General features: G+C 40.8%; 1 protein-coding gene across 12 annotated transcripts in view; it reads left to right on the plus strand.

Annotated features, from left to right (window-relative positions):
* The window catches only part of CLASP2 (cytoplasmic linker associated protein 2), a gene marked incomplete at its 5' end in the record, with an annotated part of 149484 nt that overhangs the window by 34188 nt on the left and 99393 nt on the right, over positions 1-15903 (plus strand). For all 12 annotated transcript variants that reach the window (XM_082015479.1, XM_082015489.1, XM_082015492.1 and 9 more), the window contains one exon: positions 4781-4851. In XM_082015479.1, the coding sequence (XP_081871605.1) occupies positions 4781-4851 (71 nt within the window). The remainder of the gene's footprint in view (positions 1-4780; positions 4852-15903) is intronic.

The following is a 15903-nucleotide window of genomic DNA, read 5'->3' on the forward strand; positions in this document are numbered from 1 at the left end:
TTGTGAAAAATACTGGATTTTCTAGAGAACATTATTGGACCTGTTGGTGTCTAGGTAGTCAATAAAAGAAGACGGGATCTTAACTTTTGTAGTTCAACTCTACTTGCTACTACTGTATTTTTCTTCAGTGCATTTTTATTCTTTACAGAGATTAATTTGTGAGTTTGTTTATAAATGAAATCAGTGAGTTCCTCTTTCTATTTGTTATTTTTCAACTTACAAATCTTGGAATAATACCGCGCTTTTTGCCTGAAGCACATGCCTTTTTCAGAAAAATCAGTATCAAGTCAGTGGTTGGAAATTTGGATGTTGTTTCCCTTCTGTTGAAGTTGCTGCCGAAGAGGTTTGACAGTCTTTAGTATCGGGCCTGTAAGTATTAGTGTTAATACGTTTGTGAATACCGAAAGTAGATGTTATATGTCTCGTTCTGTGAGCCGAGAATAATGAACAGGTTTTGTTCTATATGGGCCAAACTGAATTTGTTACAGTATGAAATCTGTGTGGCTGATCTTCCCTGAATGGAAATAGTGTAGATGGCTCTGGATAGCAGTTGCTTATTCTGAGTGTTAAAAGCTTTTTGAGATCTTTCAGGAAGTCCCCTGACAACTTTTCCCACTGTTACTTCAGAAACATAACTGTATAAAACTGGTTATTTGTTTAGTTCTTGTGTCTAGGGCCGCAACTTCATATCTTGAAATATTAAAGCATTTTGCAGTGTACATTTCTGAATACCGCATTTTATGTGGTATGCACATTCTGCTTATCTGTCTAGTTCATGTTGTAGATGAGGTCCATCTGTGAGTTCCAGATGTGGACACATGTCTGTGCAAGATCTTTTTTTTTTTTTTAAAGGGGAAGTAAAGGGAAATAAGTGTAAGGTTTCACATGGGCCATTTCCTGCTTTAGACTCACTTTGGACATGAAGAGCAGACTAGTTACCACCCTTTCTTCTTCTTTATCCTCCTGCTATTGACAGGGGAGTGGTGCTTTTTTGCCTCTTCATCACAAGGTCCAAACTTTTAGGTATCCCCCGCTTCCTGCCATGCAAACGGTTGAACTCCATCAAGCATGGTCATAAGTAACAGCTTTTCAGTCTAGAAGTGTAGTGCATGTTCTTTGCTAGCGTCGGCATTTCCATGTGCGTGCATGTCAACTCAAGCTGTGTCTTAGAAGGGTACCTACTCCTCTCACTGACCGTAATCACCATAATACATTAATCCTTCAGTACAGACCTGTCAGCTGCCATAGGAGAGGGTTTAGCAAGTTGCCAGGAGGCCCCATTTAAAGTGCTACAACCTCATGTGTTCATTCATTCATTCATTCACTGAGACAACAACAGTCATCCAGCCCATGCAACAGTGGTCTGCTGTCCTGAACGTGTGTGTTTTGTCAATGGGAATTTTTTCTTTACATATGTGAAGTTGCAGAAGACCTGTCTGTGCCTTTTTGGAGAAAGATCTTTCTATTCACTGGTGACATGGTATTTCTGTTGACTGCTGACTTCACTGATTGATTATGCATGTCACACCGAGGCTTGAGCTTGCAGATACGAGATAAAGGAGTAATAATGCTGTTCTTCTTAAAGAACATTCCTCATTGCTGATGACGGTGAAACCAGTCTTCACCTGGACCTGTAACCTTGCTTGGGTTCCTCTTGGACAGGCTGTCTTTTGCCAGGAGCTCATCCCCTTTAAGCATTCTTAAATTGGTTGTGGTTGCAATAATTTTAGAGACCTTAGCACATGCTGCCTTGCTGCCCGTGGCTGTGTGAAGAAATACGAGCAGATGGTAGCATGAAGAACTGGCTGGGAGGAGAGGGAAGAAGAAACTTGTGGGAGTCTTTGTAAAGTAGTGCTTACAGTTCCTGTAAGCTGTACTAAAGAGAGGGTTGGATCTATAGTAGCTCTTGACCACTTTGTCAGCTGTGTTTTAGTGGAATTTTTTATTTTGTAATTATAACAAAATACTATAGAGTATGCCTCTGCTCATAAGCTTTAGGAAAGCTTTAGGAGTGGCAGTACCGTGTTATTCTCCAGCCTGCACCACTGACTACATAGCATTCAGTGCTGAGAAACACATTTTTTTAATGTTCATAGTTAGTACTTTATCAGATATTTTGCTCAGAGTGAGAGGCAGCAGGTGTATTATTAGAATGTATTTATAATGAAGCATTTTGGTTTTCTGTTTAAAATGCCCAGGAAAGCATTTTTGAAAACTAAGTTCAAAAGAGCAGGAAGTATTTTCTTCTTTTGTATTCTCTAAAATATCTGTGCCACATGCATAACACCAGCCTAACAGGATATAAAAATTAAAGTGAAATTTTAAAGGAAATCTGTTAATCTCTCTAGTCTTCATGTTCAGTTTTGCTCAGGATAACAGTTTCAGCCTTTTGGATGTAGTGTTAAGTCCTCCTCATTAACTAGGCAAACTGTTAACGCAGTGTTTAGTGTGGAACCCAGCAGTGTTGAGGGGAACTTGCAATCACTGGTAAAAAGTAAAAATACTATGGTACATACAAAGCAAATGCATTAACTTTCTTTTAGGAAAGCAAGATCGCATCATGCATTGCTATGTGTATTGATTCTTATGTGAACTTTCCAGAAAGCACATAGCATGTCAATGGAATTCCATGTGTCGTTAGTAAACGCCATCTCTGGAAGTGTTCAAAAAACGTGTGGATGTGGCGCTTCAGGACATGGTTTAGGGGACATGGTGGCGCTGGATTAATAGTTGGACTTGATGATCTTAAAGGTCCTTTCCAACCTAGTGATTCTGTGATTCTGTGAACGCTAGTACCCGAAAAGCATTTTGTATAATAACTGTAGTTTTACTTCTTCAAGTCTAAGCACGAAAAACCAATTTCGGTCTAAACTGCCTTTGGTTTACAAATTGACCTTTTCATTAAAAGACTGAGCTTTAATATTAAAGCAGTGTAGTCTGTCGCTTGTGAATTGCTGCTATTTCAGACATTTTGCTGTGGCTGCAGTGGTTGTCAATGCAATGGTGGTGCAAAAGAGAGAGGATAAAAGGTTCCAGAGAGAAGGCTGACCAGTATGTTAGGGGAAGATTATGCGAACTACTACTGAGCTACATAGAGTTTTGAGATACACTGAAGTGGTAGAATAACTTTGTGTTCTGGGTTATTGACTTATTAGGTTATTGAGGGGATTTTTGTTTTGGTTTTTTTTAGATGCTTGCAGTAGGGTAGACTTTTTTTGTGGAATTCTCATCTAAATCCGGGTAATTCTTCTTGTGGGCCTCTTAAGTACAGAACAGATTTTCTCTGTAGCAGGTTGCTTTGAAGTATTTGGAAAGTAAAAATAATGCATTGTGAGAGTCCTGAAACATTGGAAAGTGTGGGGAAAGGCTCAGCCTTTTATACTGTTTATGGTTTTTGCGCATTCTTCGTTGTTAGATAAATGAGGTGCCAGTGAATGAAAGGGGCGTGCAGTGCATCACAGAAGGTAAGACTGTGCACCGCGAGAGCACACAGCCTCTCTGCACGGACCATTGAGTAAGTGGTGTGTGCATAAGGAAACGTTGACGTGAAATCTTTGTGTGTCTTTGACTTTGCTCCTTTGTGTATTGGGCCTTATTTATACCCAAGCGCTGTTCTTAGCCATTTTTCTTGGTTTATCTTAAAGTAGTTTGGATTGTGAGTTGTAAACAGAGCCCTTTTTGCTCTTCTAGCAAATTTTGAATTGCGTCATGTAGTCTGTAGTACTGGTGATGTAGCTTGACCTGTACCTGTCTGGTAGTTGCATGTGATTTGCAGTTCATACGTACCTCTGCATTTAAGGTCAGGATTCAGTCCTGCAAGTCTTGTAGCTAAAAAATTCACGTCCAAGTTAGGTCATTACCATATTCTGAGCAGTCTAAAATGCAGAAGAGTTTTTTGAGAAATGTAAGAAAATGTTCCCAATTGTTTGCAGTTGAACGTTGTATTATGTCAATACAAATCCATTGCTAGCCTGTGGGTCACGTTTTTTCTGAGAGATATTTCCACTGTTTTTATTGCGTTTTCTGCAGAAGTGATGAGAAATGGCTGTTGAAGTGTTTCGCCAGCTTTCTTGCTTGAATAGCATTTTCTACCTTGTGGGACTAGATTGCAAATCTAGAGTTTTTTGGGGTTGGTTTTCTTTTTGTTTGTTGGTTTGGGTTTTTTTGCTAGTTACATGTAGCTAAGCACTTGTAGTGTGTTTTTTATTGTGAGGGTTTAAATTAGTGGTGTGTGTGTTGATCATAACTAAAGTGTTTAGTGTACCTTAAGTTTAGAAAAAAGTATTTCCTTTTTTTTCTGTGGAAGTGCTAACTTCTACGAAAGTATTTTCATAACAAAACTGAGGAAATTTTGAGGAACAAAATTTTTGAGGAAAATTAGTAATTGTCTCAGAATAATTTAAATAGTAATCTTTTTTTTTTCCATATGAACATTCCATAGCTCAAATTGTTGCATTTTAGTGTTGTGTATAAACAGGGTAATATCACAGTCATCTGAACCCAATATGTACTATTACTGAACCTGAACATCAGAATTTTTGGTATTTTTAATCATGCTAATAATGCTCAGTTTTGTGCTCTTCTAAGTTGACTTAGTTTTCTGTGCATTTGTGTGAAGATGCTCAACTAAAGAGGAGTCCTTTGGGAATTATTTCGGCCCTTAATCCCTTGTATATTCTGTATGACTGCTTTAAATATGATAATAAGCTGATTTCTGTTTTTACCAGTAACCTGAGGGATTTTGGAGATGTAAGAATACTTTTGTTCTTTTTCCTTACAGGTTGCAAACAATCTTTGCAAAATTTGATGAAGTAAGAAACTCTGGAAATATGATTTTAAGTAGCATCAGTGGTGAGTATGAAAGATAATATATTTATAACCAGCTTTAGATTAATACAAGATAAATACTTAAATGCTAGCATTACCAGTGTGAGATGGATGACTAGAAACATGTCAGTACTAAGAAAATGACACACTTAAAGAAACTTACACTGCGTTACTGAGAGTAGCTTGTGGACCGCAGTCAGAATGCAATTGGAAAAGGTGTTGAAACCACATGGAAACAAGGAGTGAATCTTTAACAAGTTATATGCATGCTCAGCAGAGGATACAAGAACACTGCAAAGTATTCATGCATGGGGAAAAAAAATCAAATGAACTGTCATCCTATCTTACAGTATCTTTCTAAAAGAAAATAGTAGTTTAGTGATGAACGTGTTTGATTTCTTCTCGGATAAAATGATGAATAATGATTATAATACATGAAGTTTTAAATTATGGAAATAGGTGACTGCAGCATTCAAAGACACTTTAATGTTGAAGTTAAGACTTTATCTTTACTTTACTCTAACTTAAAGAGCGTGAGTTCTTTAGTTTTGGTGTATTTCATGAAAAGAAAACTTGTTGCGTAGAGAATCCTTGGTGCTTCATACTGCATTCTTGATATAGTATTTTATAGTATAAAAGTATAGTAAAACCACAATTCTTTCTTAAAACTATAATTTAAGACAAAAACCCTGTTACATAACAGCACAACAGGGAAGGTGGTGTGGCAGTGGCTTTAATACAGTTGTTTTTGAACTTCATTGTCTGTCTTTTGCAAGGAATCACTAGATCTGGTTTTATAGGGGAGTGTTCTCTGATGTTGATTTTCCTTTCAAAGCAACTATGCTAACTGAAAAGGAGGATCTGCTAGATCTGAAAAGTGTAACTATGCAAGACTAAAAATATTTTGATGAATGCATATGATTTGTTAATATACTAAAATAAACTTTTTCATTTAAAATACTCTCACCCTTAGAGTGAAATCAGAGGAGACTAAGCTCAAAGGAATGTGTTTGTGCAACCTTTTCTTTGAGGTGGTAGGAGTTTCTATGCTACATTCTGCTTTGAAATAAAACACTGCTATTCTTGAAAACTTGAAGAATACAAAACCAGATTTGTAAAGTTTTAATATAAAAAACCCCAACATAGTAATTTGGGGGAAAATGTTTTACATAAATGTTCTGTTAGATTGTAAATTTCCTCATCGCGGAAGAGTAAACCATTATCTTTTGCATTTCAAGTTAATAGTGCTGCATAGGTTTGAGAGGTTCAAAGATGTATTTTCTTCTCTTGGTAGTTCTCAGGAGAATGGAGAAAGTTACACGTGGGAATGTAAATGCATTGAAATAATTTAAATATGTATGACAATATAAATACAAGGTTGCTGGACATAGTCTACATAGCACTTCTGAGCTTTTTGTCTCTATTTTGAGAGAATTGATTAAGGTTATTTTTCTTTTTATCTCATCTGTAAAATGCAGATACTAGTGCTGATCTACAGCAGTATAAACCGTTTATTTTGTCTTGTAGGTGGCAATTTCTGTGCAAAAGTGACTATAATTCTGTTTTGGTACCATAGAGACAGAATTCCTCTAATGCGTTGGTTTCAGTGTTTTTCCTTGAACCTCGTTTATCTGTTGCACCCATCTAGACAATTTTTTAATGTTATTGAAAAGATAGTCTTCCATTGTTAGTGCTTCATCTTGGCTTTGTCCTTCATTATTCTCAGAAGGACAATTTGTATTTACCGCTTGCACATGCAGATTGAAAGTTACTGTTGAATTCCTGTGGCCTTGTTCCCAACTTTTCTTCTAGAAGCTTTATCAAACATCTCTGGGTAAAGGCCAGCTTTTAATGTCTAAATACATCTGTTACAGTGTTGAGGATTTTTTTTGTGTGCTTTGGATATTTTGGAGTAGGGTTTGGGAAGGCATAGGAGGGGAATAGGGTTACGCTTCCGAAGAGTGGGGGGAGGGTGCAAAAAACTGTTCAACAGGCTTTCATATAATTAGTCTGGCACAGCTCTGTACTGGATCTTTTCACCCGCAAAAGGAATGGCTTTTTGCCAGATTGAGTTACTTTCCCAAATAAGTTAACTGTACCGATGAGGGTTCTCTTCCGATGAATAGGGAAGGGCTTGCTAATACAACTGTCGAAGATGTCAGCTTCTTCATAGTCCCGAGTGAGACTGCCGTGGGAGTAAATCTTTGTTGTGCTGACCTAGTTTCTGAGAATTTAGAGATGTGACTTAGGATTCTTTCATCAAATAATATTAGTGTCAGTTGTTCAGTCTTTTTATTCAGCATGTACTTAGGAGGGGAAAAAAGAAGAAAAAAGACTCAAAACTTGCAGCTTTAAACAATCTGAATACAAGAATGTTTTCCATAGTATTTTAATAATCAAAACAAATACATATTTGAAGAGAAGTTTGTACTGACATGATTGAACACATGACAGGTTTTAAAAACATTGTATTGGTATGGTTAGGTACGTGGGAGAAATACAGGGAGGAGAGGCACAGATATCGTACCTGCAGTCTTAACGCACGCTGGTAGATTTAATATCTTTAACTCATGGGTTACCATCTTCCTCTATTGAATCTGATCCCTGATGAAACTGTAAAGAGGAGGAGGGCAATGAGTTACCGTCAGAGACTGACAGATCCTCTTGGAGGGTGGATGAAGTAAAAAGCGTATTGAAACAAGTGTGGATGGAATAATTGGGGCAGGATGTAGCAAGGCGTTTCAAAAGCTAACGGATGAGAAGGCACAAGGGGACTGGGCAAGAGCCTTAGTGCTTTTGCTTGATGAGGGTGACTTAGCAGTATGGTATTACTCAAGCCTGTAACTTACCTCTCCAACTGACCTTTTTTTTTTTTTAAGATTATTTCCCCACCTCCCTTCCCCCACCTTCCCTTGCCCTCAGCAGTGGGTAGTAAAATCAGACATCATTTTTTCGCTGTGAATTTTGTGAATGAATTAGCTGCTATGAAAACCTTGGCATTTGTTTACATTCATAATGATGTCGCATATTAAGAGAATCATGTTTGTCTGTTAAGCAAAATCTTACGTGTGCTGGTATTTTTGCCCTCTCGCTCCACCAGCAATATATGTATCCCTGCAAACTGGCGAAGGTTCTTTAAAGCACCTCCCCATTTTTCAGCAAATGAATGTTCATTTCTATGGAAACAGAACTGGCAGCCAATCTCAAAGCTGCAAAAGCAGTCGTTTCTGCTGCCTGAGATTTGTAAATACTGTTTTCTCTTAAGAGAATCTAAACAGACTCCTATATCAGGTGGTAGTGTAAATTTTGAGACAGGGAATTGAAAGAAAAGTAGGGAAAATAATAATAATAATAATATTGAGCTCTCTGCTTTGCCTCATTCAGCAGGCAGAGTGATTTGAGCTGAATATAAATTGTACATCTCTATTCAACCCACGCAATTTTCCCATTTTTAATGGCATGCCTCATAGTGTTCACTTTACAAGCATAAAACATGACATATATGTCATGGTTGTGGGGGAGCTGTTCTAAGGGTCATAAAGATGCAGTTGAGGTATACGTTCTCCTAAAAGAAAAAGGCAAATAAAAAGCCATAGCACAAGTGTGTATCTGTTTTTCCACATTACGCTATTGTTTTTTATTTCCCTTTGCTGTTTTCTTTTTGGAAATACAGTTACTATGGAGACAATGACGACATACTCTGACAGAGCTCACCAGTGTAGCGCAGCATGAATGTATATAGTATGGGAAATAGGGAAACGGGTGATAGCTGCCATGATGACTTTATAGGGTTTTGAGCTACATTTCTTTCTTTTGCACGCTCAATGTGAATGGTCTGGATGTAGCCACGTTAAATTTCAGCTGCTACCCTCGCTGGTTTATAATTTTAAGCAGGGAAATTTTACTGACCAGTGAAGTGTTTGGAAGGGAGGGCCTCGGCCGGCTGATGCTTCCACTGTTTTTTAAGGAACTCGCGTGGGTTTCCGAATTGTCGCTCTGGGGAGCAGTGCCCCGGCTCCGGCGAGTGGGCGCTTTGCAAGCGCGGCGCAGCTCGGTGTGTGGTACGGTTGTGGGTCCGTCTGCGTTTTGAGCTTTTCCTTAGGCAAGATGAAGTAAATTGGAACAGTATACATACACTTTTTTTATCGCTTTATTGGACTGCACTTTTTCTACAGCATTGATTTGGGAAATAAACTGTAAAGAGGAGTTCGGGTTTTGGGTAGGTTTTCATGGTGATGTCCATACCCAGCATCTGTTGCACGCACGCTTTAAAGAAGCCGTTGCTCTTCCAAGTGTTGAGGGGATTTCCGAATCTCTCGTCGAAAACCATCCTTCTGCAACCAGCCACCTACCGCCCCCCGCCGTTTGGTTTGGTTTTTATCTTACTTATTTTCGTTTGCGATGGATTTCCGTGTGGGGGACGCCTGTCCCAACAAAGGCGGCAGCACGCAGGAAGCAGGAAGGCTCCGCCATCGTTGCCCGTTGGGGGGGAGGGGGGGGAAACGTCACCTGACGGGGGAAGTTTCTCCTCGCGGCCCTTACGGCCTGTCCGGGCGGGCGGGGCGGAAACCCGGGGGGCGGGGCCGGGGCCGCGGCCGCCCCTTCCCCAGTAGTTACGGGAGGGACGTTCCTCCCCACCCGCCCCCCTACCCCGCGGGGCACGTGACCGCCGCGGCGGGGGGGTGCTGGGGGAGGAGCGCAGTTAAAAGCCCCCGGTGGGACGGGGGCCGGGCCAGGCTCGGCGGGGGTTCCCGCGCGAGGCGGGACTGCTATTTTGAAGCGGGGCGGCGGCGGCTGTTGCGGCAGAGAGCCGGCACCCGCCGCGCCTGCCCTCCCGCGGCACCGCCGCGGCATGATGGCTGTGGGGGACGGTGAGTGCGCGCCTCGGGGCACCGGCGCTGCCCCCTCCGGCGGCTGCGGGGGGGGCCCTGGCGAGGCGCGGGTGTACGTGGGGGTGGTGTGGTGGTGTCTGCAGCCCCGGGGGGCCGTGCCGTGTAGCCGGCGAGGCGCGCAGGTCGCTCACGGCGCTCGGTGACCGGAGGGGCCCGCCGGGGCCGGGCGGTGCCTTCCGGTGAGGGAGAAGGCGGGCCGCCGGGCTCCGCTCCTCTTCCTCCGACCTCCAAAGCACGGTTTGACTGTAATGTGTCCTGCCGCTCCCGTATGGCAGGTTGACATCTTATCCTGGCGTAGTGCGCTTCCGCCGGAGTTTGTCGCTCCAGGGCGATAGGTGAGGCGGGAGGGTACCTCGGGCACTGAGCGCGGCAGCTCTGGCCCTTTTTTTTCAGATTTTAACCATGCGTGGATTCCTGGGGACGGTCCGTGATCCTAATTATTCACAAGACAGGTAGTTTTCACTCCGCGTTTTCACGCTGGCCTTATGTTTGCCCCGCTCGTCTCGGTGTAGCTGCTGGCGTTAGCCGGCGCTCTGAGAGACGGCTGAACTCGCTGTACCGCCTCGCAAACAAGCGTGTGTTAATCTGCGCTGCTTTGTGAAGAAACTGACAGTAATTCAGCGTAGCCGTAAAAGAGGTGCCTTGCTCCTAGAGCAAGAAATAACATGTTTAATAAAGATACGGGGTATTGCTGCGTTTCCTTCACTGCACAGTGTATCGTTATACAAACCAATGGAAAGTAGGTCAGTAAAGCAATACGGACTATAGTATTGTGTTTTGATTAGAAAGTGGACATACGTTTTATCTTTATCACATCTCCCCGTTTTACTTGACAGCTAGATGCTTTGAGCTTAATAACTTGATGACTTTCTATATATGCATCATTATTTTCAGAGAAACTTGAGAAGCGTTCATGTAACTTGCAGCAAGTTTGGGAATGTAGTAGGAGGGCTGTGCTCTTACAAGTGATTATGTATAGTTTTAAATAACGTTAAGGAAGATGATAATAAAAAGTTCATGTGCTTAGATTAAGATGATTCTTTTAATCTTAATTTGTAAGAGTCCTGAGAGAGACTTTTTCTTAAGGCATCCTGAAATCTATGGTTTTCACTTAGTTCTTTGAGACAGTAGAGGATGAAAGAGATAATCAGTTTGACCAGAGCAATGAAATTAAGGTTGGACTGTGTAGTTTGAAAAGAAATTCAGGCAGTTCCTCTGATGTTTGTGTTTTTGTTTGTCATCTGCAAGATGCAAGGGAGGTCACAGTCTTTGTAGAACTGAACAAGTAGTAAGCTGCTTTTGTTGAGATTTTTTTTCTAGGATTTCTTTTCTTCATCTTTTGTTTCCTTCCTGTGGAGCAACACAGTTCTCCATGGTGTAAACATGGATTGTGGTAACTTGCAGATTAAGGATGCAAGTTTTAGCACGCTAAGAAATAACTGTATTCCCTAGGCAAAGACATAGGATTTCTGTGGTTAATGGTTGAGGTTTATAAAGTGAGGGTGGTTGTGGAGCTCTCTTCTGTATAATTTAATTCATCATTAACAAAGGCACTAAGAACAAAGTACTGTTCAGGCAGTCAGCTGACATTCTGCGTAGGAGCTTTGAGCAATAATGCCAGATACAATTAACAGTGTGTAGGATGATTATGTAGCTGTTGGTCTCTTAAAACTACTGCTTACCACATTTACAAGGAATTCAGTCTTCTGACGCGTTATGAAACTGCTAGGGTAAACAAAATCTTAGTTACTATTAAGAAAGCTTTTTGATCTTTTTTCTGAATTTAAATGTACGTTTTGCCATGGTCTCTTGTTTTGCAAATACCCTGTACACCTCCTAATATATGCAACATAGAAGAAACAATCTGTTTTAAGGCTAGTGATTCTGTAGCCTTTGAGAAATGTCTTTTCTTGACAAAATCTCACTTTGTTGTGGCCAGTATGTATGTTTAACTTATTATTTGTGAGACTGCGCCGATTTTCTGGAAGGTGTTGTGCAGATACTTCAGGGAAAAGACTTTTTTATTTATTTGGTTTGCTCACTTAATCAGCCTAGGTATGTTAGAAAACTGCAATAGAGTATGTTTGGAAATGCTATATAGAGGGAGGTAATTTCAACATTTTATCTTGAATGCAAGGCACCTTTTGGAATTTGTTTCAGTTTTCCTTGAGCACAAGCAGAAATGTAAATAAAATGTGGTGCTTAACTGTTGAATCTTAATCTGATTACTCAAGTAAAGATTAAAGGGAAGAGCCAGATTTTCTGTTTGCCCCCATGTTAACTGTCTCAAGCACTCCAATCTTTTGTTGGAAGAATGTAGAGGAAAAAAAATATTAGTACTGTGTTTGTGGCCCAGCAACCAGTTGGACTGTTACTCCTCCTGTACTGAATGCGTGCCAGTGGGAAAGCATGCACTACTTCAGTCTTAAAGGCATTTCACATACTTGTGTGAATGTAGGTCTGTGCTTGACCTGCAAGTTGTGTTCCGAGGCTGCTGAGGAAAACCAGTCGGGAACCATTCCTCGCTCTGGATTTCTTGTTCCTTATAGAGGATAATGCATTCTTGCCCTTATCTGATGATAACCAGATTAGGAGGTTGCTAACAGAATTGCAGCGCAGCACATCGCGTTATGTGTTCTCTTCATGGTTTGTAATTCAGCGGCTTCCATCCAAGTGCTTTCTCACCTTGTTGTCAGTCAGTGCTATGCTGCTTCGTTATTTCATAGGTAAGGGTCTGTGTTGCTCCCAGTTGAACAAGGTAATTAGAATAAGGCCAAAATTATCTGCCTAAAACTATGAGAGGCCATGAAGGGAAGATTAGGCGTAGGTTTTCTTGAGATGTACTAGACATATTGCAGTACCAGACGTGAGGTATTTGAGGGCTATCTAAAAGCATATAATCAGCTTTGTAAGAGGACATACTGAGTGCACACTTTTGTTGCACTAGTATATACTAAGTATGCTATTTTGAATAATGAGTGAGATAAATCTATTTCTTGTTAGTAGATTTTTATTTAAATGCCATACAGTGTAATGATGTTTCATGACTTCAAACACTTGTCAGATTTCAGATAGTAAAGCATATGTAACTGGTTTATGAGTAGGAATTATCCTTATATACTACTACACACGCATATCAAATTATGGGTTTTGTTTTCTTTCAAAATACTTCATTAATGTATGCATGGTCCTAGAGCACAAGAACAGTTATCTTCTATTCCCTGATGATGTTCTGAGTGGAAGGCTGTCTTTCTAAGTCTTTAATCTGATTAGTAGTTTCTGTAAAACATGGATGCTGTACAGCTTTAATATTTTACTTTTGACTGAAAAAAAGATTGGACATATTAAAGGTGTAGAGGCTGTAGCTAATGTCTCAAACATCACTTGATTTAAAAAAATATGTAAAATTGTAGTGCATACGCATTTCTGATGCATATTTCTGATTGTACCTTCCTCTGGTAGGAGCGAGGAGGCTTTTTAAACCAACAGAGTCCTGTGAATGATGGTAATAAAGCAATTACTACAGTGGCCTAGAAATTGGCAGGATGTAACTGTGGGGCTTTGTACCATTCTGAGCTGTTTCCTGAAAAATGAAAAAAGTTATAGATAGTAGCAGAAGTTTGTTCTGGGGAATAGAAATGCATTGCTTGTTCCCTTTTCTTCTTTGGGCCTATTTTCTTTAACATGCGGACTGCGCCTGCACTGGCTCCTTTCCCTGCAATTGCTCTGCACCCCTCCTCTTCCGTTGTTAGCAGTTGGTGGGCGCAGTGGTTTGGGAAATGGCTTTGCTCACTGTGCCCGACAGACGAAGGACAAATACCATGAGTTGGAATTTGATTGCTGTTCTGAACCAAACCAGTGCAAAGCTTCTATTCATGGTAAGGTCATATGCTACTCCCAGTGATTAACGTAGATTCCGAGTAGTGTGTTGTCTATAAAGTGCATCTACTGTTGCTAATAGCAGTAAAAGAACAGTGGGACAGTGAAACAACTGAGTGGGAGAGGGAGGGAAAGTGTAAACAAGCCAAGAGCTATATGAAAAGACAGTTTCTGCTCAGAACGGATGAATGCAGTGAGGTTGAACACTGTGAATAAAAAAAGTAATTCAAGGAAGAAGTATGCAATTTGGAGCATTTCTTGTTTAAAAAACAAAGCTGCAAACATCTGACAGTTATTTTCTCAAAACCAGCATAGATTATAGAGTGATAACTGCACTTGATTTTTTTTTTTTTTTTTTAATATTCTAGAATAATAACTACAATTAAGTTTTGTCTTCCTGTTTCTAAATGACATTTTTAAAGTGTCAAGGAATTTTTGGTGTTCAGTTCCGGGGAACTTGTGGGTGGTGGTTGTTGTTTTCATTAAACGTGAAACACCAGTCCACTAAAAGATTTCCAGCGATGTTTAGTCTGGCATCCAAAAGTGTTGGTTGTTTTTGGAGCCTACTGCCATTTGTTTTTTATGACAACTTACATAAGAAAAAAAAGTCCTTTGGTGTTTCAGTTGATATCCTTATTTGTTTTGAAACATCTTTCATTATTGCAGACTATTGATTATAATGGGTTTTTTTCTTGTTTTAAAAAAAGGTGCATTTTGAAGTAAGTATTAGGATTGCCAACAGCCCAAGGAGAAATATAAAGTCTAGTAAGCATTTTCTTTGAAACATGTTGCAAGACACTTTCATGTGACTAATTGGATATTTGCCTTGCAGGGTTAATTTGCATCTTTGTTCTCTGTTAAATATGAGGAGGGTTGGTTGGTTTTTTTTTTTTGTGGTGTCATATTATTTTTAATGACGTCTCACTGTAGTAAATACTGATGAGCAAGTAACCACACCAAGCCGAGTGGAGGGGTTGACATGCCTGAGGGACGGGATGCCATCCAGAGGGACCTCAACAAGCTCAAGGAATGGGCCCGTGTGAACCTCATGAAGTTCAACAAGGCCATGTGCAGGGTCCTGCAACTTGTTCGGGGCAAGCCCTGGTATCAATACAGGCTGGGGGATGAAGGGATTGAGAGCAGCCCTGCCAAGAAGGACTTGGGGGTACTGGTGGATGAAAAGCTGGACATGAGCCAGCAATGTGCGCTCGCAGCCCAGAAGGTCAACCATATCCTGGGCTGCATCCAAAGCAGTGTGGCCAGCAGGTCGAGGGAGGTGATTCTGCCCCTCTGCTCCACTCTGTTGAGACCCCACCTGGAGTCCTGCATCCAGCTCAAGGGCCCTCAGCTCAGGGAAGACATGGACCTGTTGGAGAGGGTCCAGAGGAGGGCCACAACAATGATCAGATCAGGAGGGAACACCTCTCCTATGAGGATGGGCTGAGAAGTTGGGGTTGTTCAGCCTGGAGAAGAGAAGGCTCCAGGGAGACCTTCTTGCAGCCTTCCAGTACTTAAAGGGGGCTTCTAAGAAAGATGGGGAGAGACTTTTTAGCAGGGCCTGTAGTGATAGGACAAGGGGTCATGGTTTTAAACTAAAAGAGGGCAGATTTAGACTAGATAGGAAGAAGAAATTTTTCACAACAAGGGTGGTGAAATACTAGAATGGGTTGCCCAGGGAGGTGGTAGATGCCCCATCCCTGGAAACACTCAAGGTCGGGTTGGATGGGGCTCTGAGCAACGTGATCTAGTTGAAGATGTCCCTGCTCATTGCAGGGGAGTTGGACTGGATGACCTTTCAAGGTCTCTTTCAACCCAGAATTATATGATTGATAAGCTATAACTGGATCGTTTCAGGTGTCTGAAATGCCTTCAGAGGTAAAGGTTTTGCTGTAGTATTCACCTGAATCAGAAATTCCACTCTGTATATTGTATTTATAAAAGTACCTTAGTTACAAAGATTGTGTGTTTTGGGTTTTGCGCATTCTTTCCTTTGCCAACTCTGTTGTCAAAATATGCTTTTGTAGCGATAGCAGGAAAGAGCAGTGCTTAACTTGAAAGAGCCTTTTGAAAACCAGTTATGCCTGTAGGTTCTTAGAAGAAGTACCTACAATTTAAAACTCGAAGGAGTTTCACAGCTATATGGAGTATAGGCAACAACATTTTCATGGTACTGGATAAAATTTCTCTGGTACAGCTTTGCATGTATTTAATTAGTGTGAAAATTCTTCTCTTCAACTGAGAAAGACTTAAAAGCCCTCAAAGTTATGGATGGTTAGAGCCTGAGGAAAGGTGAGGAGAAGGGATG

This window comes from Phaethon aethereus (assembly GCF_964289735.1).
Source record: "Phaethon aethereus genome assembly, chromosome: 2".
In the NCBI taxonomy this organism is placed as follows: Eukaryota; Metazoa; Chordata; class Aves; order Phaethontiformes; family Phaethontidae; genus Phaethon; species Phaethon aethereus.